Source organism: Nymphaea colorata, unplaced genomic scaffold (genome assembly GCF_008831285.2).
Source record: "Nymphaea colorata isolate Beijing-Zhang1983 unplaced genomic scaffold, ASM883128v2 scaffold0581, whole genome shotgun sequence".
In the NCBI taxonomy this organism is placed as follows: domain Eukaryota; kingdom Viridiplantae; phylum Streptophyta; class Magnoliopsida; order Nymphaeales; family Nymphaeaceae; genus Nymphaea; species Nymphaea colorata.
The window spans coordinates 1-27,954 of NW_022205087.1; the positions used below are offsets into that span (position 1 = coordinate 1).

General features: G+C 45.6%; 4 protein-coding genes and 1 pseudogene across 4 annotated transcripts; 1 reads left to right on the forward strand and 4 right to left on the reverse strand.

Moving 5' to 3' along the window:
- Window positions 1-10,266: 10,266 nt before the first annotated feature.
- On the reverse strand, window positions 10,267-11,187 carry LOC116245222 (uncharacterized). The gene has a single exon (XM_031616881.1). It carries the CDS (start codon window positions 11,185-11,187, stop codon window positions 10,267-10,269), a length of 921 nt encoding a protein of 306 aa, XP_031472741.1.
- Window positions 11,188-11,299: 112 nt separating this feature from the next.
- Window positions 11,300-12,296, reverse strand: LOC116245223 (casein kinase 1-like protein 2; annotated as a pseudogene).
- Window positions 12,297-12,921: 625 nt separating this feature from the next.
- On the reverse strand, window positions 12,922-13,467 carry LOC116245224 (uncharacterized). The gene has a single exon (XM_031616883.1). It carries the CDS (start codon window positions 13,465-13,467, stop codon window positions 12,922-12,924), a length of 546 nt encoding a protein of 181 aa, XP_031472743.1.
- A 7,017-nt stretch (window positions 13,468-20,484) lies between these two features.
- On the forward strand, window positions 20,485-20,982 carry LOC116245225 (uncharacterized). The gene has a single exon (XM_031616884.1). It carries the CDS (start codon window positions 20,485-20,487, stop codon window positions 20,980-20,982), a length of 498 nt encoding a protein of 165 aa, XP_031472744.1.
- A 5,367-nt stretch (window positions 20,983-26,349) lies between these two features.
- LOC116245226 (uncharacterized) lies at window positions 26,350-27,603 on the reverse strand. The gene is made up of 3 exons (XM_031616885.1): window positions 27,263-27,603; window positions 26,822-27,151; window positions 26,350-26,671 (listed from the first exon to the last, which is right to left on the reverse strand). Exons 1-3 carry the CDS (start codon window positions 27,601-27,603, stop codon window positions 26,350-26,352), a joined length of 993 nt encoding a protein of 330 aa, XP_031472745.1.
- Between the last annotated feature and the right edge of the window lie 351 nt (window positions 27,604-27,954).

Consider the following 27,954-nt stretch of genomic DNA (forward strand, 5'->3'; position numbering starts at 1 on the left):
CCCCAACCCCAACCCCAACCCCAACCCCAACCCCAACCCCAACCCCAACCCCAACCCCAACCCCCAACCCCAACCCCATAGACAATATTCGGATTCAATATTTTATCGTTATTTCAGCTTAAAACTCATATCTATCAATCTATTTATGGCATCTGTGTTCTTAGATAATTTTAATTATGGCAATTAAAAAATAGAGTTAAATCCAATAGAATAATTACTCTAGAGAAGCATTAATAAATGAAGATAACCAAATTCTTCTTGAAGGTTCAATCTTTGATGCTTACATTATTATTTATATCTTATCTTTTTATCTTTCTTGGCTTCCTCATCTTGCTGCGTTTGATTGAGCCAATAATGGACTGAGCGAGCAAGATGCGTATCATATCTTTAAAAATGTCATCTTTTAGACACTTATGGATCATGTTTTTGCTTACCTGTAAATAAAAGGCCTTTTTCTTTGATTATCTTTTCACATCATGATACACTTGCTCTTCTGTCTTCCAAAAAAATGCAAGCCAAACACATGTAAAACATGCATAAAGATTATTTGGAAAATTGCAGCAAAGATAGGCTTGAAATTAATTTTGATAAGGATAATTTTTGCCTTTATATCTTTACGTGCATTTCAAGGATGAAGAAATGAGTAAAGACAGTATTTTCTCCATAAGAGCTTTCCTTTTGATAATTAATCTTGTAAATGATCATAATCGGTACTTATTTTTAGTTACTTCTATAAAAGACTAGATGAAGTTTTGATAGAAATACAAAGAAAAATTAATCGTAGCTTAATCTACTGGCAATCAGATCCAATGCTAAACCTTCAACTACACTTACTCCATCATGATGACAAGTTTTTATAAAAAATTATTAATTTGGTGCAATATTTTTTGACTGCTAAAGATGTTCAAAATTGATACAAAAAGTGTTATAAATTTGAGGTAGCTGATTTTTGGGTTATATTAATTAAAGATATGCCATCAATCAAGCTTGTTAAAGAGGAGGTTTTGCTTGGATAGGACCGAAACTCAGCCTTAAGCTTCGAAGATCTTGTCAAATAGGTTCAAAGAAGTCTAGATATCAAAGACTAAAAGATAAAGGACCGCATTACCTTCACTCATGATGATGAGGTCTACTTCATCAGAAACGACGCCGACCTCATCAGGGCTACAAGGGCCTTCCCAGACCTCAGAATAACAGTGTGTGATAAGAGCGACTAAATCTACCTGGGCTTCGACAAATTATGCTAAGATTCAAGAGGAGAGTGCTGGCTCCAAGAGAACAAGAACAGTGCTGTTCTGGTCTCTTCAGCACCAGGCAACGCTAATTATCTTGAAGTCGACCAAAAGACCATTAATTAAGTTGAGCTACACGTCGCCCAACGCGAATGGCACTCTGAAGATGCTACTACCAACTTCCTCCTGGGAATTTACCGAAGAGAAGCTGAGAAGTATGGGGTTCCTCTCTAAAAGCTGGACAACACCCTTATCAAGCTCGACCGCTGGAGAGCAGACAACATAAAGAAAAGCGAAAAAAATCTCCAGCTGTCCCTTCCTAAACGCCTGAAAAACAGAAAGGCCAAAAACAACCAAGTTTCGTATCTCTTCCCCAACTCCAAGAAAATCAATCAGCCACTGGTCGGAGCAGGAGAAAAGGCTTTGGCTGTATAGCAATCCCTTCCAGCTGGAGAGAATACAGAGGCTATCAAGCTATCCTTTTGGGATACGCTCTATCATGGCTTATCTGGGACTGGCAGTACTGACGTTCGATCGCTTTCAAACTTCTTCAGATCTTTCTCCGACTATGATGCTAAGTTTTTGACCACAGTCTTTTAGGCCTATAATAGTTATAAAGATAACCCTGTTTACTTCCCGCCCGAGAACATGGACTCGAGTGTTTTCGAGTTCCCAGACAACGCGGTGGTCGGCATCCTTGGAGACTGGGGGACAGGTCTCCAGGACGCCACTGACATCCTCAACTACTTGGTCGAAAAGGAAAACGCTTCCATCATCCTCCACGACGGAGACGTCTACTACGCCGGCTTCCCCGATGAGTTCAAGAGGATCAACGACCAAGTCAAAGGCGTCCAGGCCAAGTTCAAGAGTAAGAATGTCAAGTATTATTGTGTCCCCGGAAACCACGACTAGTACACATGGGGAGGACCTTTCCACGACCACCTCAAGGAGAACAACTCCGGTCAAAGGTTTAGTTTTTTCTGTCTGAGGAACACAAGTAAGACCGTCCAGTTCGTCGGACTCAATACTGGACGCAACGACAACGACCCCTCAACCAGCATTCCATTGTTCAAAGACTTCTTCGAGGGAACCTACGTCGACGAAAGGGAACTCTAGTGGGCCCTTGACAAGATCAACAACTTTAAGGGCAAGACCATCCTCATCACCCACCACCCTCTCTTCTCCACCTTCGAAGCCACCATCGGAAAGAAGACCGAAGTCGGCTACACCAATCCGAACGTGAACCCCAACTTGGCAAAACAGTTCTTTGAGGTGTTGCCGAAGATCACCTGCTGGATGTGGGGACACGAGCACCGCTTCAGCACCTACAAGGCCAACAGCTTCGCAGTCAACCGCAGCATCCTTATCGGCAACTCCGCCTTCCAAAACAGCCAATCCAATTACTACAAAGTCGAGTTTCTCGCAGGAGACATCACAGAGACCAAATACCATCCGGAAATGGGAGTCTCTTCTACAGATAAGGGGTGGCTCAACCACACTGCTATCGCCCTCAGTAACTTCGACCAAAGAGAGGGATCAGCAATCAAGGCCAGATACGTCTACATGACTGCCTCCTACACCCAGCCTTCCAAACTCGTCAGAATACGCACAGACGAGTACGCAGACCCTGTCCGCCCTGCGATCCAGCTTGCCAGTGACTATTACTTGCTTGAAGAGTCCGGCCTATCTCTTCGCATCAGTGACAGAGTCTGGCTTGACTCCTCCTCTCCCACGGTCATCAGGCTCCTCAACGCGAACAATTTGACGCAAGCAGGAACAGTTTCTGCTGGCCAACCTATATTTATTAAGTCCTCATTCGAAGATAAATATCTTCTCTATTAAGGAGGAAAAGTCTCATTCGGAAAACAACCGACGGATAAGAGTAAGTTCACTTGGGTCTTGCAGCTACAGAAGCAGCAAGCTGGAGCTATCAACGTCGGAAGCATCTTTAACTTGGTTCACCAATCAACGAAAGTCGTTATCGGAAGGTAGCTTGATGGCGAACTGCTGGTACTTACAAAAAATTCACCTTCGCGATTCCAGCTCTACAACATACCCAAATGATCCACCCATCTCATCATCATCTCATACATCCTGAACATATTAAATTCATAAAAGATCGTAAAGAATAGGCTTATTAACCTAAGCATTATTATAAAGTATTAGTATTAATTCTTTCCGTTTTAGCTTTAGTAGCAGCCATAGTAGATCTTATATCATATCGATTTAGAATCGTAAGCCGAGTCCTTCATCACACTCCGAGCATCCTCAATTTACCAGTTTGGGGTTCCCTTTCCAAAACTTCTTGAAACCGATGGCCTTTTGTCCACTCGAGAGTCTAGAAATGATGGAAAAGGACTCTAAGAACTTCTGGTGCTTCAGGTAAAACGGCTTTTTCATCATGACTTGTTCAAAGTGGCGAAGAGTTAGAAGGTAGTCCAACTTTTCATCGTCTTTGGAAGTCTTGCCGCCAATCCTCAACGCTGGGAGAGCTGAAGGAACGTCCACTTTGTTGAAGCCGCCAAGCAAGTAGGTGCAGCTCTCCAAAAACAGGAAGTCCAGTATGCTCAGCTGGTCCAGGACGTACTGCTGAGGCTGGCGCGACCGTATATGATCGCACACCTCCCTCACGAACCCCGAGGAGGCCAGGACGTGGCGATACAGGCTGCTGATGTGTGCGTCGATTTCGGGCTGTGGGTGGTTGACCACGTAGTCCGCGAGGCCGAAGACCTCCGAGATGACTTGGCTGTGCCTGGCAGTGTAGATCTCAACTATCTCCTGCACCTTCGCCTAAGTAGCCCGACCCTTACCTGGTTCTAGATGGTGCTTCCCAGCAGATCCTCCCTGGAGAATTTATAACATATGTAAGCCAAAATTTTTGCCGTAGTTAGTTGGGAGCTGATTAGTGGTGTCCTTACCCGTTTCAAAGCTCAGTAATTTGGTTTTGATTGCTCTTTAGGGCTCTTCAACATTTTTTTGGGACCAAATAAGGCTCGCTTTCCTCTCTATGGCTAGCAGAAGCTGCCTTGCTTCCATGAAGGAAAGCCTACCTTTCATTCCGATCGGCCCGAAGGCACCAACCGATTAATACAGTTCATGCTGATTACCTATATACTTCCGGATAGATTTGTTTTTTTCTCCCTGCTTGTCTACTGGGGATCAATTAATGCCCTGAGCAAAAATCTATGATTATTCATCATGATGAAGATGGAGAAAGCTTTTATTCTCACATTTCTGATCTTATTTTTGTGATTTTGTTGCCTTTGTCATACTCCAAGATCTAACAAAAAAATTAAATATAAAATTTCCGTCGCATAGATCTTTTGAGAGTGAGTCTTAGGCATAACTGAAGGAAAAAAGGCATTTTTACTTATTTTACTTGAAAATAAATGACATCCAAAAGCGCAAAAGTATATATTGAAAATAAAAAATAGTTAGGATTTTAATTCTATCTTTTGAAAGATCAAGGTCTACAATCTTAGTGGGACACTTAGCTTCAATTTTATGAATTTTTACAATTTTTTATGGTTTTTGGAAATAAAAGAATACTGTCTGAAATAGTAGCCTAATTTGAGGGTTTATATTAATCAAAGATATGCCATCAATCAAGCTTGTTAAAGAGGAGGTTTTGCTTGGATAGGACCGAAACTCAGCCTTAAGCTTCGAAGATCTTGTCAAATAGGTTCAAAGAAGTCTAGATATCAAAGACTAAAACTAAAACATAAGGAACCGGATTACCTTCACTCATGATGATGAGGTCTACTTCATCAGAAACGACGCCGACCTCATCAGGGCTACAAGGGCCTTCCCAGACCTCAGAATAACAGTGTGTGATAAGAGCGACTAAATCTACCTGGGCTTCCAAAAATTATACCAAGAGTCAAGAGGATAGTGCTGGCTCCAAGAGAACAAGAACAGTGCTGTTCTGGTCTCTTCAGCACCAGGCAACGCTAATTATCTTGAAGTCGATCAAAGGACCATTAATGAAATCGAGCTGCATGTCCCCCAACGTGAATGGCACTCTGAAGATGCTACAACAAACTTCCTCCTGGGAATTTACCGAAGAGAAGCTGAGAATTATGGGGTTCCTCTCTAAAAGCTGGACAACACCCTTATCAAGCTCGACCGCTGGAGAGCAGATTACGTAAAGAAAAGCTCAAAAAATATCCAGCTGTCCCTTCCTAAACACCTGAAAAACAGAAAAGCCAAAAACAACCAGGTTTCGTATCTCTTCCCCAACTCCAAGAAAATCAATCAGCCACTGGTTGGAGCAGGAGAAAAGGCATTAGCTGTATAGCAATCCCTTCCAGCTGGAGAGAACACAGAAGCTATCAAGCTATCCTTTTGGGATACGCTCTATCGTGGCTTATCTGGGACTGGCAGTACTGACGTGAAGTCACTTTCAAACTTCTTCAGATCTTTCTCCGACTATGATGCTAAGTTTTTGACCACAGTCTTTTAGGCCTATAATAGTTACAAAGATAACCCTGTTTACTTCCCGCCCGAGGACATGGACTCGAGTGTTTTCGAGTTCCCAGATAATGCGGTGGTCGGCATCCTTGGAGACTGGGGGACAGGCCTCCAGGACGCCACTGATATCCTCAACTACTTGGTCGAAAAGGAAAACGCTTCCATCATCCTTCACGACGGAGACGTCTACTACGCCGGCTTCCCCGATGAGTTCAAGAGGATCAACGACCAGGTCAAAGGCGTCCAGACCAAGTTCAAGAGTAAGAATGTCAAGTACTACTGTGTCCCCGGAAACCACGACTAGTACACATGGGGAGGACCTTTCCACGATCACCTCAAGGACAACAACTCAGGTCAAAGGTTTAGTTTTTTCTGTCTGAGGAACACGAGCAAAACTGTCCAGTTCGTCGGACTCAATACTGGACGCAATGACAACGACCCCTCAACCAGCATTCCATTGTTCAAAGACTTCTTTGAGGGAACCTATGTCGACGAAAGGGAACTCTAGTGGGCCCTTGACAAGATCAATAACTTTAAGGGCAAGACTATCCTCATCACCCACCATCCTCTCTTCTCCACCTTCGAAGCCACCATCGGAAAGAAGACCGAAGTCGGATACACCAATCCGAACGTGAACCCCAACTTGGCAAAACAGTTCTTCGAGGTGTTGCCGAAGATCACCTGCTGGATGTGGGGACACGAGCACCGCTTCAGCACCTACAAGGCCAACAGCTTCGCAGTCAACCGCAGCATCCTTATCGGCAACTCCGCCTTCCAAAACAGCCAATCCAACTACTACAAAGTCGAGTTTCTCGCAGGAGACATCACAGAGACCAAATATCATCCGGAAATGGGAGTCTCTTCTACAGATAAGGGGTGGCTCAACCACACTGCTATCGCCCTCAGTAACTTCGACCAAAGAGAGGGATCAGCAATCAAAGCCAGATACGTCTACATGACTGCCTCCTACAAACAGTCTTCCAAACTCGTCAGGATACGCACAGACGAGTACGCAGACCCTGTCCGTCCTCCGATTCAGCTTGCCAGTGACTATAACTTACTTGAAGAGTCCGGCCTATCTCTTCTCATCGATGACAAAGTTTGGCTTGACTCCTCTCCCACGGCCATCAGGCTCCTCAACGCGAACAATTTGACGCAAGCAGGAACAGTTTCTGCTGGCCAACCTATATTTATTAAGTCCTCATTCGAAGATAAATATCTTCTCTTTTAAGGAGGAAAGGTCTCATTCGGAAAACAACCGACGGATAAGAGTAAGTTCACTTGGGTCTTGCAGCTACAGAAGCAGCAAGCAGGAGCTATCAACGTCGGAAGCATCTTTAACTTGGTTCACCAATCAACGAAAGCCGTTATCGGAAGGCAGCTTCAGGACGAACTGCTGGTACTTACAGCAGATTCACCTTCGCGATTCCAGCTCTACAACATACCCAAATGATCCACCCATCCCATCATCATCTCATACATCCTGAACATATTAAATTCATTAAAGGTCATTTTTTTAGGCTTGCTAAGCCAACCATTATTATTTAGTGTTAGTATTGATCCTTTCCGTTTTAGCTTTAGTTATAGCAATAGTAGATCGTATATCATATCGATTTAGAGCCGTAAGCCGAGCCCTTCATCACACTCCTAACATTCTCATTTTACCAGTTTGGGGTTCCCTTTCCAAAACTTCTTGAAACCGATGACCTTTTGTCCACTCGAGAGTTTAGAAATGATGGAAAATGAATCTAAATACTTCTGGTGCTTCACGTAAAACGGCTTTTTCATCATGACTTGTTCAAAGTGGCGAAGAGTTGGAAGGTAGTCCAACGCTTCATCGTTTTTGGAAGTCTTGCCGCCAATCCTCGACGCTGGGAGAGCTGAAGGAACGTCCACTTTGTTGAAGCCGCCAAGCAAGTAGGTGCAGCTCTCCAAAAACAGGAAGTCCAGTATGGTCAGCTGGTCCAGGACGTACTGCTGAGGCTGGCGCGACCGTATATGATCGCACACCTCCCTCACGAACCCCGAGGAGGCCAGGACGTGGCGATACAGGCTGCTGATGTGTGCGTCGATTTCGGGCTGTGGGTGGTTGGCCACGTAGTCCGCGAGGCCGAAGACCTCCGAGATGACTTGGCTGTGCCTGGCAGTGTAGATCTCAACTATCTCCTGCACCTTCGCCTAAGTAGCCCGACCCTTACCTGGTTCTAGATGGTGCTTCCCAGCAGATCCTCCCTGGAGAATTTATAACATATGTAAGTCATAATTGGATAGACATCGTATACCACTTCTCCTTCATGTATTAACGCCGGCAGCTGTGATTTATCAATCTTCATGCCCGTTAGAATCTGAAGAACGTTTTTATCCAGGGTCTTCTTTTGCCTCTCGAACTCATCGATATAAACTTCAACGAACTTCATATCCAAGTAGCAAAGCATATTTCTTATTGGTTGTAGTTGCCCCCTAAGATTGTAGTACACTAGAATGAGAGTGCTATTTTATTCGATGTCCATAGGTACGAAATTATTATTATAGATTCATATATTCTCACCATTCCGGATTTCTGATCAATTTGCATAAAAATATCAATGATGGACCTAGTCATCATGAAAAACTAGGCGGAAAAAGTGGGATTTCGCATATTTGCAAAGAGAACAGTATTATAATTAGTTATCTGGTTCCAAGGAGTTGAGAAAATTTAAATTTTTATTTTTTTGGATTATTGGTTTCGACTATTTTTTCGTGAATGCTTCCTGCATATCTGTGATGATTGATTGTCAAGACTGAAAAATAACCATGAAGATCATACGCTATAGAAACCACGAGGTTTTTATTCATAAATTTCCATTTTTGGATTTGGCAAAGGTTTGGAAAATGTTTATCCCTTTGTTGGAAATAATTCCTGTTTCATAATAAAAATGGAGAAGTCTATGCTCTAGATTGTAAATCTTAATCAAAAATGGATCGATTGTTGTAATGATGAATAAAGAAAATGCTGCTTTGACGATCTTTTTATTATTGAAGGCAGTAAAAATTAACAAATAAAGAATGGACTTTAAAACAGCTTATGAAAATCCTTGTAAAGCTCTTTTCTGCTAGCTATTGCATGAGAAAATAAGCAGCCTATTCAAGAAGTTCTAAGAGCATCAACTGGTACAAATCAAACCAACAAAGTTTAGTCTTTAATCAAAGGTTCCTGAAGGCCTCTTTTTATGCATCAAATAGAAAAAATCTGTATTTTATTGGTGAAAATAATTTTAATTTCGCTATTACCATTATTTAGTATAAATAATGAGTTCAAGAGTGCATTTACCCCCATGTGGCGAGGACGGCTGGACTCCAGAGCAAACCGTAGTCCACCCGCAGAACAACTCCACCGCAAAACAGCAATTCTCCTTTCCCAAAGCGCCACGATTCAATTGCAGGACCTAACTTAGCGATTATACATTCTACGCACTCCCTTCCACCAAGACCAAAATAGCAGCGTCTATCGGACAACAAAAACGTACTCTCTTCGATAATCGCAATAACGATTCACCGGCTCCAGGCAGATATGATTACTTTGTGGACGGAGATTTTTAATATAGGAGCAGAAAAAAAGGAAAAGGATGTTACATGGGACTCGGGCGCAGTGTAAAGATGAGATGAATTAGGAAATCAAGATTAATAACTTTTTAGGATGCGAAAAGGAAGGGCCGAACGCTCTTAAATATAGCAATCCTGAAATGCTGTCAACACTTGAGAAGCATGAATACTCTTTTCCTCGGGAGAAAAAGTTCATGACGCTCAGAAAATTCGATTTCGATTCAGTTGGACCGGGTAGTTACAAAATTGATACCTCTCTGGACGAACAGAAGCAAATTTTGTCTTCGCAAGTCAAATCTCTTTGCCCCAAAATTCAAGAAGTGAAAGTGGAGAACAGGAAGAAAAGGATATCAACTTAGCCGCCCTTATGTACTTTTTCAATCATATAGATTGCCCGCAAGTGACTGCGAAGGGAGAGCTGCTCAAGTTCAATAATAACAAAGGGATAAAAATCGGAAACAGTAGAAGGAGCACTTTAGTTAAGCCGTAGATAATTCCAGGGCCAGGCCAGTAGTAATCATTTCATGACTTAGCAAAATATTTTCAGAGTTTCCATCAAGGAAAAAATGATATTTCTTCGAGACATATGCAAGATAATGATGATAGTATGAAAATAGTAATCATATCAAATCTATGCCATCCTTAGCTCCTTCGCCTCCTTCACTTCTTTTACTTACTTCACATCATTTACGTTTTTTTCCGCTTTCTTATCATTAGATTTCCACCATTTTCTTAATGTCCATAGGCTCAGTTTAGCAGCTAGGGTATAGATTATGAGAATGATGAAGATATAAGTGACAATAAGATTGAAATCCAGCTTTTTTATCTGTTTGAAAATGATGTGGACGAATTTGAATATGAACAAGATATATGGAATCACTGTGAATTCCATCTCTAGGCATTTCATTACGCTCTCATGACGGCTTAAGCTTTCGGGTTTTAAGCAAAGATCCTAAAACAGCTTAATGCGAATTTCTTTGATTTAGTTCAGTTGGCCTCCAAAAGATAGGAAGGTAAGATTTTGAAGGTAATCAATAAATGAAGTAAATGCAAGAGCCTTCAGAATGGTCATATAGAGATGGGTATCCACTCTTTCCTCCATAGTCAGGATAAAGATAACACTGAAAGTAATCTTGTGGAACCTATCCTTGGCATCGAAGAAAAGGTTGCTTTTGTATTTTTTCTTTTCGAATTTTTTGAAAACAGAAGTCTTGAGCTTTCCTATGCTCATGCTAAAGAGAAAGAGAAAGCGACTGTTCGTGGATGAGTTGAGGATGATCACAAATAGGATGAAATCGATGTAGATGATGAAGAAGTGAACTATGGTGTATAAGAAGCACAAGATTAGCTCCAGGAGTATTTCTTTTGGCTTGGTCTCTGAGTTTATGATGATTCTTGGCAACTTTCCGAGGTAAGTTCTGCCAGTAGTGGTCAGCATGATTTCAAAGATCATAATTGAAAGCCCCACGCTGTACAGCTTCACCGTATTTTGCCCCCTGAAGAAGTGATACAGCGCTGATACGTCGAAAATCTCGAAATCTTGGATGATGAGGGTGTATCCTGCGATGACCAAACAGGCGAACAACGATGTTCTTTTGATTTTGTCTGCTCCGAAGATTGGTAGGACGATGTTAAGAATGGAAGCGATGAGGTCCCAGGCAAAGAGGACGATTGTTTCGCAGGCAGTGTTGAAGGCATACATGGCGTAGAGCCAGTAGACTGCTTCAATTCGGAAAAGGATCATGCCGAATCCGCGGATGGTATGCTTGAGTTCGACTTTGAGCAGCTGTGCCTGTTGTTCGCCCTCCTCCATCTTCTCCATCAGGTCAGGACGAGAGGTGATCCCTTCCTCGAAGTTGTTGCCTTTGAAGGACTCGACTATCATTGTCTTGTGCTTATTCATTCGCACGTAAGAATAGTTTAATATTAGAATAGGTTGGATTGTATATTTATCATTTATTCATATTATTCCGATTGCTTCTTTTTGAATCTAATAATGATATGTTTGCTGACAATCAAATTTCCTTGATGTCATTGCTCGCCTTCTCCTCCTTCCTCTCCATCTTCTCCTTCTTCTCAGCCAGGATCACCCAATCGTACTGGTAGTCATACTTGTACCCATTCCGCTGGAACAGATCCTTGAACATGTTCTTCATCACCGAGTACTGTGGCCTCTCGTCGAAACGCAGGTTGCGGCATTGACTGAGGTACTTGGTGAACTCGACGGGATAGCCCTTGCACAAAACTTCGATGGAAGTGGTCAGCTTCTTTTCCTTGATGCGCTCGTACTTGTCTCGTTTGTTGTTGGCCTTAAGTCCCTGCCATGGCAGCATACCGCGCAGGAAGTACATCACCACGTAGCCGATGCTCTCCATGTCGTCTCTGCAGGCTCAGTAAAAAAATGATTACCTTGTTCGATTCCCAGATGGGTGTTAATGGAGGCATAACGGGCGGTTCCAGTGAGGTTTTTGCCTTCTCTGTAGGGGATATGCTTGCCATCCCTTTGGATGTAGCGCTTGGCCAGTCCGAAATCGAGGATGAAGATCTTGTGGGAGGTCTTATTGAGTCCCACGCAGAAGTTATCTGGCTTGATGTCGCGGTGGATGAAGTGACGGTTGTGGATGTATTCGATCCTGGAGATCATCTGGTCGATCAGCATCAGCACCGTCTTGAGGGAGAACTTACGCAGGGTCTGGTTGAAGAGCGACTCGAGAGAGGGCCCCATGAGATCCATGACCAGCACGTTGAAATCACCTACATCTCACCGTACTTACCCTCGGTGGAACAGTAGTAGACGTTGGGGATGCCCTTGTCGATGACCGTGGAATCGTTGTGGAGGTAATTGTAGAGTTTGCACTCGTAGATGAGTTGGGGGTGTTCGGTGTTGACAGGCTCGACCTTGACTGCTACTTCGAGGTTGGTCTTCGTGTTGATGGCCTGGTAGATCTCTCCGAAAGCTCCCTCGTCGATCTTCCGGATGATCTTGAAGTTCTTCCCCACTTTCTCAAGCATCTGCGGCATCGCAAATTATTACGATTCAAATCAATAACCACCATTCGCTTATACCCCTACACCCAATCCCCCAACACTCTTTATTACTGACAAACTATTGAGCCTGTATGCTATATGGAACCCGTCGAGAAAAAAGAGCAGCTTGGTGGATGATGTTTGGAAAATTAACTTTTCTGATGGGTTTTACGATGGATGAAACAGTAAAACTATACAAGATACAATATTATCAGTAAATATCGCTTTCTATGTTCTTTACCGTCTGTGCGAGCTCCTTAATCACTGAAGGAGCAGTCAATCCTCGGCCTTCCTTCTCGAATGCCGCCCTGGTGGCAATCCTTACGATCCTGGAAGCTAAAGCCGGCCCATATTCGAAGTCCCAGAGTGCGCATACCGATGCCGTGCCTGCTAGGATATCCCCCATGCCTCCGCATCTCTTCTTGCCGCCCTCCGTGCGAACGATGAACGATCGATCTTTTCCAAGAATGATGTCGCTGGGTCCTTTGATCATCAGTTTGAAGTGCGGGAAGGCGTGCTTGCATGAAATTTATGTGATTTACTCTCTGGAATCTGAGCTTTTCAGGATTTCGTCAAGGTCTATCTTGTAGACTTTCTGGAGGATGGCGAGCTACCTGTAGTTAGGTGTGAGGATGGTACGGAAGCGGGCAAGCTCATCGAAGAGGTGCGGATAGTGGCAGAGGTAGTAGATGCCGTCGGCATCGAATATTACCACTGCATTATCTGGCAGATTTTTGATCAGTAAAGGCAGGAACTCCTGCATGTAGCGATCGCGTCCCAGACCCGGACCGATGATCCAGCTATGTATCGCCTTCTCCCAGCCCTTCAGCTTCGTGGCCCATTCCTCAGTCATCAACTCCACTTCCTTAGCTGGAAACTTGGCTTCCTCTTCGGAGACAAACACAGGATGCACGATGATCTCAGGGGAGTAGGACTTGATGGCCGGGGAGCTGAACTTCGAGCAGAAGATGTGTGAGAGGTCTCCGCCTACTCGCAGTGCTGAGATGGCTGAATAGAACGGTGCTCCTGTGAATTCAAACGATCCTCCAACGACTGCGATTCTGCCGTTTTCTCCTTTTTTGGAGCGGTTGCCGAGGTCGGGGAAGGCGCTCTTGAGGCGTTTCAGGAGCTGCAGGGTGGTGCTGGATGCAGACATCGATTATCTGAATTATTATTAATCGATATTAGCAACGCTGTTAGCAACCGCCATGGACGAACCCTTCGATCATCGTGCGCGATGCCTGCAGCTGGAGGCCGAGAACGAGTTCCTCCGATCAGAACTTTAGGAGTTTCAATTCAGAGAGAAAAACCTGAGAAAAGAACTTGAGATCATGACACAGGTAACTTAGGAAAGACCGCAACAGAAAAGACCCCAACGCTAGGAATCGCTTGAACAGGAAGTAGAGCAATTGAAATCGCAAGTCCTTGCACTCTATGCTGAGAAGCAGCAACTGGAGGCCAGCAACCGCAACTACCAGGAAAAGGTCAACGACCTCAAGTATAACAATGCTGAACTTAAAAATCTAAATGACCGCACTACTCAATTGCACCTCAAAGAGATAGAAATGATGAAGAAAGAAGCGGCCCAAAGCGATAACAATAGCCAAGTTCAGGAAAGGGAAAAAAGACACATTAAAGAAAAGGAAAGTTTGGAGAAAAAACTGTAAAGTTGTGCGGAAATTGCCAAGGAAATGGAGAATTATTATGTGGGAGAAATCAAGAAATTAAAATAAACGATAAGGGTGAAGGATTAGGATATCAGGAGCCTCACAAGAGAGCTATAAGGCACCCGCACCCAACGCATGAGCCAAGGATAATCTGTAAAGCAGTGCAACTAGAAATGGGAAAAGGCTTGTGGGGAAATGCGGGAAGAATACGAGCAATAGATCAAAGAGCTGAGGAATAAGGTAAAATTTCTCATAAACAAGCTAGAGTCAATGCAATAGCCAAGCAACGAAAAACAATCACTTGGTGGATAGTTGATTCAAAGTAAGATGGTGCAGTCCAATGCCAGCATCGATTCATTCAGGTTCACCCCAAACTCATCAGTATCCTCTAGCAAATAACCAGCTCAATCCACTCGCCGCAATACCTCGGGAATCAAAGCAAGTCAAGTGCTGACGCAGAAGATGGGAAAAAGCTACGGTCCTCTCGCCGAAAGGAATAACTATTGATCATTATTAATCCCTTACTTTTTTAGTGCAATCATAACATAGAACATATAAGCATATACAATAACAGGTAGTCTTTCATCGGTATTTTTTTAGGATGACTGATTTTGTGGGACTTTGGTCATTTATATGGTATTTTTGCTTGAGATATAGGATTTAATCGTTAATTTTGGCCCAATTCCAGTTGGTTTCGGGATTTTTGGCTTCTAATTTGCTCTCGAGGCATGTAGATATATACTTTGGATCATATAGTCTTAATATTCTCTGTTGGTACTAGATGAAACGATCTAGCTCATCCGTTGAGCATCTCTTTGCATGCTATAGGCACCTTTGGGCATAAGAGAACATTGCATTTTCCTAAAAACTAGCAGCTACTTCGCTATACACCTCGGCGACGTTTTCCTTCTTAAGTGTAGGCTAAAGCAAGGTCAGCAAACGCATCACTTCCTCGTTGAGGCTGAGATGAAGATTGAGAACTAAAGCATTCTTGTATTCTTTTAGTCTTTACAATAACTTTGCTAATTTGTTAATGATCTTTATCTTCCTACTCAGGTCAGATCCTTTATAAAACTTAAGTAATTTCTGAATACATGATGTAATTTCTTGATTTGATACTGGCTCGTTATTAGTTATGACGAAAAAGTTGATTTAATCTTTCTTTTGAGCAATTTTAGATAGGATAGCACCTTAAAATTTCGCTTTGTCTCTGTATGATTTTTCTCCTAACTTTTCAATATTCTCGAAGTTTCTCATGAGTTCTTTTTATAGAGCTTCATACTAACTGCTATTAAACCCTCTAAAGAGAGAGGAAATATCGGTATTGGCAACAGAATCGACCAATCTTTCAAACAGTTATGCGAATTTTTAAGAAAATGTCTTGAAGTTCCAGAACTGCATGTAGATATGCCCAATAAGGATGCCATCCTCGTCAAGTTGTTTAACTATAAAATCTTTCTATATCAGTATATTCCCAATAAAGAAATATTCGGAAATCCTTCTCACCAAATATAGATAGAACTACATTACCTTATTATACAGGTCAGATTCTCCGAAAATTAATTTGATTATTTGGAGCAGTTTACTTGAATAGCTATCAGCTATCAATTTACAAAAATCTTCCTTTCTCTTGATATTCGACCGATCATTCGAAGCTACTTCAGCCTTAAAATCAAACCTCTCCTCCGAGATGTATTGAATTAGATTCAGTATCTTGCTGCTTTATAAGAAAAACTCCTCATTAAAGGCTATTGGCACAAGGGTTCGCTTTTATGCTGTTTCAACGCTGTTCTTGCTTAGAAACTCTTTGAATGCCACGAGGAGATAGCCGTGACAGGACTTGCATGATTTCGTTTCGACCATCTAGTTAAGTAGCTTAAACAGGGTCTAAATGAATAATTCTTTAGCTTCTTTAACCCCATCTTATATCCTTTTGATGATGTTTTTCAACTTTTCGTAGAATTCTTTGTTCTTGACGTGGTCACCCTCCTTAAAAATGTTGAGAGAGTAATAGTCATGCTCCTGAAGCTTCAGGAATTCAGCTTGCTAGTTGTTGCATATCTCCTTCATCCTTTGGCCGAGGGCAGTGTAGGGCATTTCATGCTTCTCCTACCCGTGGTCTCCTTTTCGGTAGGCTGGCCTTTCGATCACGTGGATCTTGTTATCAGTGATGCCGCCATAGTACTAAAGAAGCCCTGGGATTTTGGATCGTGTGACAGCATCTCTGAAGCAAAAGCAGGCTGCTGTTTGATTCTCCCTTGCATTCTCAAGGCGGTTGATGATGATGTTGACGCAGCTGCTGCAGTTGGGGAACATGGTGCGGAAGCTGCTCAGCATGTGGAGTTCCTTATCGTTGAGTTAGAACCTGCCGTTCTTGTACTGGAGAGTGACGACCAGCAGGAAGCGCACTTCTTTCAGGTTGGCGGCCATGGTGCGGATGTAATGGAAGTTGATGAGCTCCCGGAAGCGGGAACTGTCTGCGTGGCCAGGCATATCCACGATTGCCCACTTGTTGTAGTCCTTCTTGCTGTGGTAGAAGTTGGGCTTTTCGGTGACTGACTGGTGTGTGTTTCTGACCACTCCTTCCAGGTTTTTGTCGGTGGGGTTGATGTAGGTGAGTTCGCCTTCGTCGTAGACTACTTTCATGGCTGCTCCGGACATGGCGAGGGCGAGGGTGGATTTGCCGGCGCGGGTGTTGCCGATGAAGATGACTCCCTTTTAGTCCTGGGGCAGGCCTTCGGCCAGTTGGAAGCGGTAGGCGAAGTCTTAGTAGGTTTAGGGTTTGTGCTTATTGATATTTTTGTCGGACATCACTTATTTATACTTATAATTAGAACATCTACAAGAATGGCATTCTTGAGTTTAAACTGAAAATCAAGGATAGGGTAATATCCCGTTTAATTCTCATTTTAAGTCTAGCTTAGCCAACAATCCATTTCAAAGCAGAAATAAAAGTCGGCACTGTTTGGGTTATTTATTACTAAATTACACGGGCATGAGCGGCATCTACCAATAACTATGCAACCTATTCATCAAACCCGCCCGCCAAAACTACTCCGACCACGACCTGGGTACGCCTCCAATCATTCAGGCCCTATCGCCTTGGGTCCGCATGGAGTCCGATAGAACTTCACCCTTATCTCCCAGCAGGGTCACGAGCTAAAGGCTTCCTTCTTTCGTACGAGAAACAGATCCACGGACACTTGCGTTCTCTACCTCCACAGCTTCAACGGCTCGAGACTTTAGTGTACACCTGATGTGATTCAGCGCTGAGATACGCATCGGAAGTATTGCAAGCGGGTTTTCACTTTTGTTCCTTCGACTTCGCAGGATGCGGTAACTCGGGCGGAGAGTACGTATCGTTGGGTTGCAACTAGCGGTGGGATGTTCTGAAGGTGATTTAGCAGGTAAAGTTGAGATTCGGAGTGACCCACTTCTTCATCTGGGGACGGTCGATGGGGGCGGTCGCGGCTGTCAAGTTCTACCAACTGCTGAGCGAGGAGCAGAGCGCAGGCAGGCATCAGGAGATAACTATATTGGGATTGGTATTGGACAGCGCCTTCATCAGTTTGAAAAGGATGGTGGTGGAGGTGGCTCAGAGCAGGATTTCCATCCCAGGGTTGCTGGTGAAGGCGGTGTTTATGATGGTGAGTTCCTCGATCGAGGAAAGGGCCGGTTTCAAGGTGGAGCAACTTTAGCTGGCATCGGATGTGGAGAGTATTAGGTGCAGTACTCTGCTTTTAGCTTCCAAGGAGGATTCCTTCGTCAACTACACGCACTCATAAGAAATATTCTCGAGATTGAAGTTGCACGACAACAAAGAGATCGAATACACCCGAGGTTAGCACTACGAAAGCAGAGACGTCAAGACGCTGGCCAGCATCTACTCCTTCTTCCAGAAGAAACACAAGAAGTATATTGAGCTCGTGCAGAGAATGGTATGTCTCACCAATAGTCGCATTAACGGTCAGAATCAGCATATCCAAGATTTTTCACTTGAGAAACATACAAAATCATTAAGAAAATATGAACCCAAACAAATCCCTCTAGAGAAACGACCATAGCAACTCAAAATGATCCATTAGAATGATAAAAAATTGCATCAAGGGGCTTCCAAAATCGTCCTCTTCCGCTCCATAGTATAGCAAAAGGAAACCAAATGCCAATAATCGACAGAGTTTCGCACCATTGGCTCAGACAAAAAGATCCCTCTTAAAAATTCAGAAATGGTTGACAGGCAATACCAAACCTAGAAGAAGATCGAAGAGTCACATATAAAACTAGGAGCTGCGTGCAAGCAATAAAAACACAAAAACGGGTTGAGAAATAAGAGCAAGCCGAACTTTGTATGCAAGATATAGTAACTATGCAACAGCCATCGCATTGAGGATGGGATATAAAAAGAATTGAGCAAGAGCACATAGCGCACCCAATAGCAAATAGACTCCCAGGAAAACCATTGCAACATCATTGCTGATAAGCTTAAGAAGAAGGCCAGAAACCAACGTTAACGCATCATTGAGTTTAAGGATAGAAACGATATTGATGAGTTCCCCTTGAGGGTGACCTAGAGCCAGCAATTCAAGATGATAGAGGTCCAGACCAGCCAAGAGGGCATTAAGATTAGGCCCAAGGTTAACTTCACCATTGGTCTGCAGCCGACCACTCCTGTCAGCATTAACTAATGCGAAAGATCAACGAAGAAGTTGTCGATGACTGCTCAGCAGTACAAAAATAGCCAAATTAAAACTAAGGGTATAGTCACTCTCAGTCCTAATATTCGCAGGCGCGGAGAGAAGGGAAGTTGCACCGACCTCAAGGCCAGAATAGGAGAGGAACTGAAGGGAAGTGAACAGACCAAATCGATGAATAACCTGATCACGTTAGGAGGCAGTGACCCCCTCAACTGCAGGAACATCAACTCCATCCTCAACATCAACGTTAGGAAGTAATCATGATTATTTTAATTTTCTATCCAACCTATCGGGCTGTATGATCTGCTCAGAGTTTAGTGATGCTATTGGGTTCGACGTATGTCAATATCTGGGTTAGTGGGTTCAAGCTATATTTCTGTTAATAATAAGCTGAGATGTCCCAAAGCGACACCCACTCCGTCCGTTTCTCCTCAGCGCCGCGCATCCGCGACAACGTCTCCATGCACACCACGCACTCCTACATCCAGGCGCACCGCTTCGTCACCCCCCGCTCCACCCGCGCCATCACCGAACCCACCCACCCCATCGACCCCTCCATCATCAGCATCATCAGCTCCCGCTCCCCCAACTCCAACAGGATCCACAAATTGCTCCGCATCAAACCCACCACCTAAAGGAAAGTCTCAGCCAAGGCGCACGCAGAGATATTCGATCGGGCCTACTACCGCGAGCGGCAGAGGGTGATCACCGAGGTGGAGTAGTAGGCAAGTCGGAAACAGCAGCTTCGGCACAAGTTGGGCCTGACTCGTAAGCCAAAGCCCTGTTTTTACCAATTCGACCGTGCGAATCTGAGTTACATGGCGAGTAAGATCGAAGCCCAGCCGTCAGTGGGCAGATATCGGAGCAAATTGCACCCCGTGTGCAGGCTTTACGACTAATAGTCGCAGCGGGTGTCGATGCAGCCGTGCAGCCTGTAGAACCCCTTCGATTGACGCAATTGATTTATTATAATTAATTAGCATGCTTTTCAAATCCCTTCTGAGAGTGGCTCCCATGGCCCTCGCCGCGCTCTCCCCGCACCTCCTCTGCAAGGAGCAGCCAAAAACCAAGTCTTCATGTGGGGGAACGGTGTCTACCAGGCCCGTCCTGACGCTCTTCTCCAGTTCCAGAACTTCACGCCCAAGCGCATCACTAACTTGCCCGACGGACTCGTGCAGTTGGAGCTGGGAGAGTACTACGAGGCGGGCATCGACTCGGAGGGCAGCCTCTTCGTCTGGAATACGCAAAAGACCGATGCCAACCTGGAGATAGGGGACACCAAGGACTCATAACGCAAAAATATTCAGAAATTGGCGAAGGGAATCAAAGAGGTCAGATTCACCACCGGATATATATGGACTCTCACGCATAAAAATTAGGTCGTCCAGTACCCCATCGTCAAGGAGTTCAACGAGGATAAGGAAGTCGTCAAAGTCACCCTCGGAAAAGCAAGAAATGTCGATCCGCTCAAAGGATCAAAACAAATTTGCGCTGGATGTACTCACCACATGATGCAGATGATCACCTGCTGGCTCTATCCTAAAAGGGAGAGGTTTGGGCGATGGGAGACGATACCTATGGACAGTGCGCCAACGATAGCGACCAAAGACCCACCTTCCCTCCCTTCGCAGAGCGGAGAGTAAGCTACCCCATCAAAGTGGTATTCCTCATTTCACTCAGCCTAACCTGCGCAATATTAGAAAAATCGCAGCTGGCGGCCAGCACTGCCTAGCTCTCGACTAATCTGGCACTCTGTTCGGCTGGGGTAGCAACTCCCACATGCAGTTGTCGCACTAGTAGTAGTTTTCGCAGATGAACACCCCGCTAATTTGCTCCTTCAAGCCCATCAAGATCAGCAAGGGCCTCGACGACAACGAGATCATCGACATCAAGGCGGGCGGAGAGTTTTCAGTAGTGGTATCGCGAAGCCGTCTCAGCGATTCCTTTGAGGTCCACACCTTCGGCTGTAACTTGAAGGGTCAGTTGGGCATCGGCGAGATCCGGCACGTGCGTAACGTGACTAAGGTGGAGGCGCTGTCCAATTTCACGCTGAAGCGGAACGGCAAGCAGGAGAAGGTGCAGGTGAAGCAGCTGGCCTGCGGGAACACCCACTGCATCGCCCTGCTCAACATCGGCTACATCATGGAGTGGGGCGACAACGAGCACGGACAGATGGGCAACAAGAAGCGCTCGCCCGCCTACTCACCCATCATCGTCAGGGAATTCTCCGAAAAAGATATTCTCGGCGTGTTCGCTGGGCACAATGCCTCAGGAGTCATCCTCAGGGAAGAACCCCCAAAGAAAGCATGATTACTTATATTTATGTCGAATGTTCCTTATGAGCCTGGAGAAAATATTATGCGGAATAATCCATGAAAGATATAAGTAAATTTGACATCAAAAAATAAATTATTTGAAAATTTAAATTGGCTGTGACTTGACTAAGGAAGCACTTTTAAGATATGTTATATTTGGATAATCTTGGAAGAGGCCCTGAAGGAGAGGAATTATAAGAAGTGCAATCGGCAACAAACCAGATAAATGGGTGATTATTGAAGTTATCCTTCTTCTAATGTATTCCTATTTTGTTGCTATCCACGCATATCTATAATCTTGAATTGCCAAAGCACATCCATATATTATCAGTTTATTTTGCACAATAAAATTGAGCATCACAATGTCCACACACCCAACCCCCGAAAAACATATACAGATACCACTCTCACACCATCACCATGCGTCGTCTCCCAGAACCAATCTATAAGTACCCCCCTCGGCATCTAGACCTCCCTCCCCAGCATCAATCCCTAAACCTAGCGAAAGGAAATGAACGAGCGCACCCTCAAAAAGCTAATCGATATAAACCGCTAGTATCTGTCAGACAAGGGTATGTGGCAACTTATCCAGTGAAAGTGGCCGACGTTCGCAAGCCATCGAGATACGCATACAAGCTTCCCTCCAAGACTGGCCACAGCGAGTACAGCAGAATTTTCGCACGCTCCCTCCCCGCCAACGACCTATCGGAAACCACTCCTAATCGCAGCAAGGTCGCAAACAACCTCAAATTGCCCAACAAGGGCATCACCAACTACCAATCCACCTACAACGTACCCTACATATGATCCAGATGGAGTTTTCTCAGCGAAAGCAATAGCAATTGTTGAAGCGTTTGCAGGCATAGCGTCCACAGAAGTATGAGCGAAAATAAGGGCCATTTTTCACTGAAACAAGTTACCACCATGACTTCCACCCGCATGGCAATTCTCCACTGTCTTAGGAGGTAAAACCTGGAGACCACATCACCACAGGCGGGAAATTCAACGATGCAACCACCTACAACCAGCACTACCACCCCGCGTCCTCCTCGCCACCACCCTGCCCAATCGTCCACAAAGAGTAATCCCCTTATCATTTAGCCACTCCATCTTCGTCAAGATCGGCAAACCCAAACAGTCCAGCTACCAGATGTCCTACCTTTCGCTGAGCAAACCGAGAGTGGAGGAGAGCTGCAAGCCAGTGAGCAAGATGATCCCCGTTATGGCGAAGATAAAGTATCGCACAGAGTACACTGACAAGTACGTGGAGCAGCCGACCGCCGAGAGGGGTGATTTCCAGTGCCTGAACAGTGACTAGCTGAAGAACTACGTGCTTAACATCCTCAACCATTGATCTTCTATCCCATCTCACCTCTAAACCTCCATCCATATTTTAAGTAATAACTCAATAAATATCATCTTTTGAAAGTAGGCCTTCACTGTCTCAGCCTGAGCGAAGTGTACCTGTTTCTCACCTTTTCCTCCACTTCGTAGTAGTTGGCCATGCTTATACTGAACCCTTCTGGGACGAATTCTTCAGTGCTGCTGTACCTCTAAGTGAAATCCTCCCATCCTTTCTCCAGCACAAGCTAATCCATTTCGACCAGAGTCTCCAGGAGGTATGCCAATTCGCACAGCAGGTACCTTTCCTTCACTAGTAGCACCTTGCTGGTCTCAAGTTCCTTCATCTTTGCGTAAAACTCGAGGAAGTGTCTGCGCCAACTGATGCTTTCCCCCTTGGCCTCTCCGCTCCTGAGGGCGGCTTCGTACTTGAGTTGGTATCGTTTGATGACAAAGAAGTACATGTTCCACCGTTCGCTGCCCACGAACTCCTCCCAGAAGATGCTGTTGAGGCCGAACAGGTTGTTCTTGCTGTTTAGGCTCTCCAGGTGCATTTAGAAGTTGCGCTTGAAGTCGTTGAGCACAGTGGCGTTCAGCTTGGCCAGCTAGAGCTTGGTCTCGCTGTCGAGCACCTCCTGGCCTGCTTGGGTTACCTTCTCGGCGATCTTGAAGAGGAGCCGGAAGTAGTTGATCAAACTCACGATCTTCTATATGCCGCTCTTAGTCCTGTTCTCCTCCTGCCTTGCAGCGTCGGCCTTGCTTGGGTTGTTGTTGAGGGAGGGGAGGGTGGAAAGGGAGATGGAAACTGAGGCATGGTTGGATTGCAGGTTTTCCTTGTTTTAGTAGGAAAAGTTCTCCTTGTTTTCGGAGCTGTCCCTGGGGTGCTTGTTGTTGTGGTTGGCGCAGGTGGAGGCGGAGTGGTCCTTGGGGGCGGATTCGTCCTTCTTGAGGGGCATGGTGATGTTGATGGCGGGGACTGAGCGGTTGAGGATGGGCTGGCGGGGGAGGGAGGCGGAGGGGGGCAGGTTGAGCTGGCTGCCCTTCTTGGGGTGGCACAGCTTCAGCTTCTGCATCGAGCTTATCGACCGCCGGTTGTCGAGCAGCGCCGGCTTCTAGAAGTAGTCCTTGCTCTTGTTGTGAGTCACGCCCTCGTTGGGAAGGGAAATCCTCATCTCCTTCTCCTCCTGTTCGGTCTTCGCCCACTTTTATCCACTCTTCTGCTTCTCGGGAGAAAGATTGGCTTCCTTTTTCAGCTGTTTCTGGATCCAGGGATGCCTGTGCATTTATCTCAGACTAAACCTTCGGAAAGAGTCAGTGTGGAGACAGCCAAAGATGAAGTTCTTGAGTTACTCCGAGATGGGTTTGCTATCAGGGAACACCAGGAGGCCCTTCTCTATCTCCACTCTCAGCTCGTGCTCTGTTTTTCCCCTGAAGGGCACCGATCCGAAGAGCATTTAGTAGAGGGTGATGCCCATCGCCCACACGTCGGTCTTCTCGTTGTAGACGTTGGCAGAGAGGCTCTCCTTGGGCATGTAGATGGGCGTTCCCACGTTGTAGTTGTCGCGCTCCACCAGGCTCCTCCGCTTGCTGAACCCGAAGTCGGCGATTTTGAGGGCCCCCTCGGCGGTGACGAAGATGTTGGCGGGCTTGAGGTCGCGGTGAATGAAGCCGGCAGCGTGGAAGTGCTCATACCCCTGGAAGACCTGCAGGAAGAGCCCTGCCGCCTCCTCCTCAGAGAAGCTGCCCTTCTCCTTGATTAGTCGCGACAGATCTCCCCCGGAGCAGTACTCGGTTATGATGTAGCAATTATTCACCGTGAAGAAGGAGTTCTAGTAGCGAAGCAGACTCGGATGGCGGGTCTCCTTGAAGCACTCTATCTAGGTCTGCAGCATCGACTTGGATGTCTGGTCCCGCAGCGACTTCAGCTCGATCACCTTTATCGCCACTTACGCTCCTGCATTAAAAGGGCAGTACCTGTGAGGTCGTTGATCCCCTTGTAGACCACCGAGGAGTAACCTTTGCCGATGCGGTCAGTTAGCAGAAATGAGTAGTTTTGGATCTTCTTGCGCACTTCGGTGGGGACTCTGGATGAGCGAGGAGTTACTGTGCGAGTTGCTTGTCGTGTTGCGTGATGAATTGGTGTGGGTTTTCCTGGCGAGGGATGAACATCGTTATAATTCAAATATACCAACGCTGCTTAGCTTCGGTAATGAGCGCAGTATAACCCAAAATATCCACAATCTTTGGATTAGTTAGGGACTGGGTGAGGCTGGATGATTATATGGGGGTGGCAGGCATGAGTTGATAATTATTATTATGTCGATCGAGCGACCCTCCCAACAGGAGATCCAGAGATTCCTCATTAGTAACTGTGAGGGTATTCAGTTCAGGACGGCAAGAGGCACACTGGCAACTGGCATGGCGCCATCCCCCACGTACTCGCTATCAGCGCCGCCACTTCTCTCTTCGCCTACACTCTATACAAATCAATGACTCCAACAGGCAGTACCTCTTCCTCCACCTAGTTGTCCCTCGCATCCTCTACGAAAAGAGCCTTTCACTTCCCCATCGCCACCTCAGGCACTTCCTGCCAGCCATCGTCGGAATCGGATCAGTATACCATCGGCAATGCAGCTCTACGCATGGGACTACTATCACGGAGTCTGGACCAGCAAGAAATGATGATCCACCAACCAGCTAATCATCTATCCATACCATCACTCACCTGTATGCATTAATCCCGAATAATACCTTTTTCCCTCTCTCTAATCAGCTCTATGATAGGCTTGATAGAATCAATCAGAAGTGGTAGGATCAGCAGCAGGTAGAGTGGGTGCGGTTACCTTCTCTGATGGCTGTTGAACTTAGGTCGATTTTCTTCAGAATTTCCTTCTTCCCCGAAGTATTGCACATCTCCTAAACGATGTTATTCGTGATCAAAGACAGGCATTATTGCACGTTCTCGCCGGTTTTGCTGCTAACCTAGAAAAACACCATATCTTTCTAATTGGCGTACTGCGCTGCATATTCAGTTGGGACTGTTTGCTTATCTCTCTCATCAGTTTTATTGCCTATATTATCGATGGAATACCGATCAAAACTTTAAGAACACCATAGCCTGCATAGCTTTCCACTTCTTCATCCAATGCTCGCGAATGCTTTCAAAGGTTTCCTCATTGGTGATATCATAGACGAGTATAACAGCATCGGCTTCTGTATAGTGAGTGGGTTACTTTTATAGTAATTACTTGGGACTGTATTGAATCTTTCCTGGCTGGAGGTATCCCAGATCTGCAGTCTGACGTTTTTATCGCAGCATTGAACATTTTTAATCCTGAAATCAATCCCAACGTATTCTAAATGATCGATGTGCGTGTCCTCTACGAAGCGGTGGATGAGTGAGCTCTTACCCACGGTGTAGTCCCCCACCAGGATATACCTCAATAACAGGTCGTAGTTGCGCGTACGGTGACTCATGTTGCGTCGTAAAAAGAACTATAAGCCAAATTATGACTAGTTTATATACCAATCCAAGAATATATTACACCAAACGTAGGCTCCCGCCCAAGTAATACACCCGGAACCGTCAGATTGGAAGGAAATGTCATTTATGATATTTTTGCAATTATTTTGTTATATTATATGAATACCCTTACGTAGAAGCTTGATTTTTAATGGTAATTTTTGATATGCGTTTTTTAGCTATGGATTTCTAAGATCTCCTCATATCATGCCGAGTTCCCCAAGCGCACCTCAAATATGTTTAACAATCGTATTTTTGCGTATAGATTGATGGGATCACGAATGATTCAGACGGTGACTGACTTGGCCAGGTTGCGGGGTGGTCTGGGTCGATCCCGTGCTCTCCCCTCAGGGGGCAGAGCTTCTCCACCAGCAGTTGGATGGGGACTATGGCGAGCAGATGAGAGATGTGGGGCACGTGGGGGATGGTGAGGATGAAGTGGTACTTCCTCGTCGGCAGCGCCTTCTTCTCGCCCTCGGGCAGCTTCTCGTTCTCCTTTTAGATCTTCTCCACCTCCCGCCGGTGCTGCTCCTCGATGTCCTCCTCGCAGTCGGTGATGATGATGACGAAGGCGTTGCGTGAGTGCATCTGGTCGAGGGCGTTCATCATCACAGTGAAGGTCTCCCCGCGCAGGACGAACAGGATAACTGCTGTCTCCAACTTCCTGTCGCTCTCGATGAGGGCGATAGGACCGTGCTTCATCTCGCATGCTCCTAAGGCCTCAGCGTGGATGTAGTTAAGTTCCTTGATCTTCAAGGCAGCCTCCCTCGCGATGGCCATGGATTCACGCTTGCCCAGTAAGTACAGTGACTCTTTATTCCTGAGTAATTGAGCCAATTCAATGCATTTGGTCTCATTGGTATCGATTATTTCCTGCACCCTCTTGGGAGCTTAGGGGAGGCTGGCCCTGATCTCTTCGATCTATGCCATTTTGGCGGTCTTTTTCTGCTCGGCCACTTCGGTGGCGAACCTGATGAGGTTGAGCACCTGGTGGAAGAAGCTCTTGGTGGCAGCCACGCACACCTCCCTGCCCACCTTGATGTAGATGGGGTAGTCGACCTTCCTCGCCAGGGTAGACCCCTCCACGTTGATGATGCCGATGGTCTTTACGCTCTCCCTGTGCTTGCAATCGCCCACGATGCTTATTAGATCCTTGGTCTCGCCCGATTGACTGATCAGCACAACTGTTTCGTTCTCTGTGATATCCGATGCCTCCATCTCCACGGGGTCCACCAAGTTAACTTTGCGGAAACAGCGCAGTTTCTTGAAGAAATACTCACTTGCCAGGGCAGCATAGTAGCTGGAGCCACATGCGATCATGGTGAGGAAGTCTCCGAACTATATGGCTTGCACTCTTGCGAAGTTTGCCTCGAAGGGGATTTCCGCCTGCTGTCTGATTTAATAGTTATACCAGTTTTTGTACTGGGCGGGAGGACGCAGCTCCACCTTTTGCGGCTCGGTTATGTGGGTGAGTCTATCGCGCATTTTTTCCTTGAGCTGGGGGATCTCGTTGACCTTGAGCTCGAAAACCTCGTTGTCGTTGGAAGGGAAGAAACAGTTGACGTGTTTTTCGAAAGCGATGCGTTCGGAGACTACCAGTATTTCGTCTTCTTGGGCAGAAAAACCGATCAAGAGTGGAGAGCCGTTAGTGGCCGTGTAGATAGTGTCGGGTGCTGTCCGATCAATGATGACTAATCCCCATTGCGACTTGCTCCCAGCTATCTTCTTGAACTCTTCCAGCGCCTCTACCATGCTTTTCCCCTGTTTTCGCAAGAGGGCAAGATACTGCACGATGACTTCAGTATCTGTGCTGCTGGTGAATTTCACATCAGGAAGATATGTATTTTTGATCTAGGCATGATTGGTGATGATCCCGTTGTGGACAAGATAGATTTGCCGGCTCTCATCGAAGTGGGGGTGGGAGTTGCGGTCCACCTTCTCCCCGCAAGTGGCCCAGCGCGTGTGGGCGATCCCGCTGGTAGCCACTCCGGTCTCCTGCATCACCTCCTCTACCACCTTGTTGATGCATCCGGCCTGCTTCAGACCCTGTTCCGCATACTTCACCAGTCGGCCAGTTTGCGTGGAGCCTGCCAGCGTGAACAC

Excerpts from the sequence above, each read along its gene's own strand:
- LOC116245225 (XM_031616884.1), top strand. The coding sequence starts at position 20,485 with ATGAACACCCCGCTAATTTGCTCCTTCAAGCCCATCAAGATCAGCAAG.
- LOC116245222 (XM_031616881.1), bottom strand. The coding sequence starts at position 11,187 with ATGAATAAGCACAAGACAATGATAGTCGAGTCCTTCAAAGGCAACAAC.
- LOC116245226 (XM_031616885.1), bottom strand. The coding sequence starts at position 27,603 with ATGGTAGAGGCGCTGGAAGAGTTCAAGAAGATAGCTGGGAGCAAGTCG. Across the intron at positions 27,152-27,262 it reads CCCGCCCAGTACAAAAACTG|CTACTATGCTGCCCTGGCAA; the intron begins GTATAACTATTA and ends ATGTGGCTCCAG. Across the intron at positions 26,672-26,821 it reads CAGGTGCTCAACCTCATCAG|GAATAAAGAGTCACTGTACT; the intron begins GTTCGCCACCGA and ends TCAATTACTCAG.
- LOC116245224 (XM_031616883.1), bottom strand. The coding sequence starts at position 13,467 with ATGTCTGCATCCAGCACCACCCTGCAGCTCCTGAAACGCCTCAAGAGC.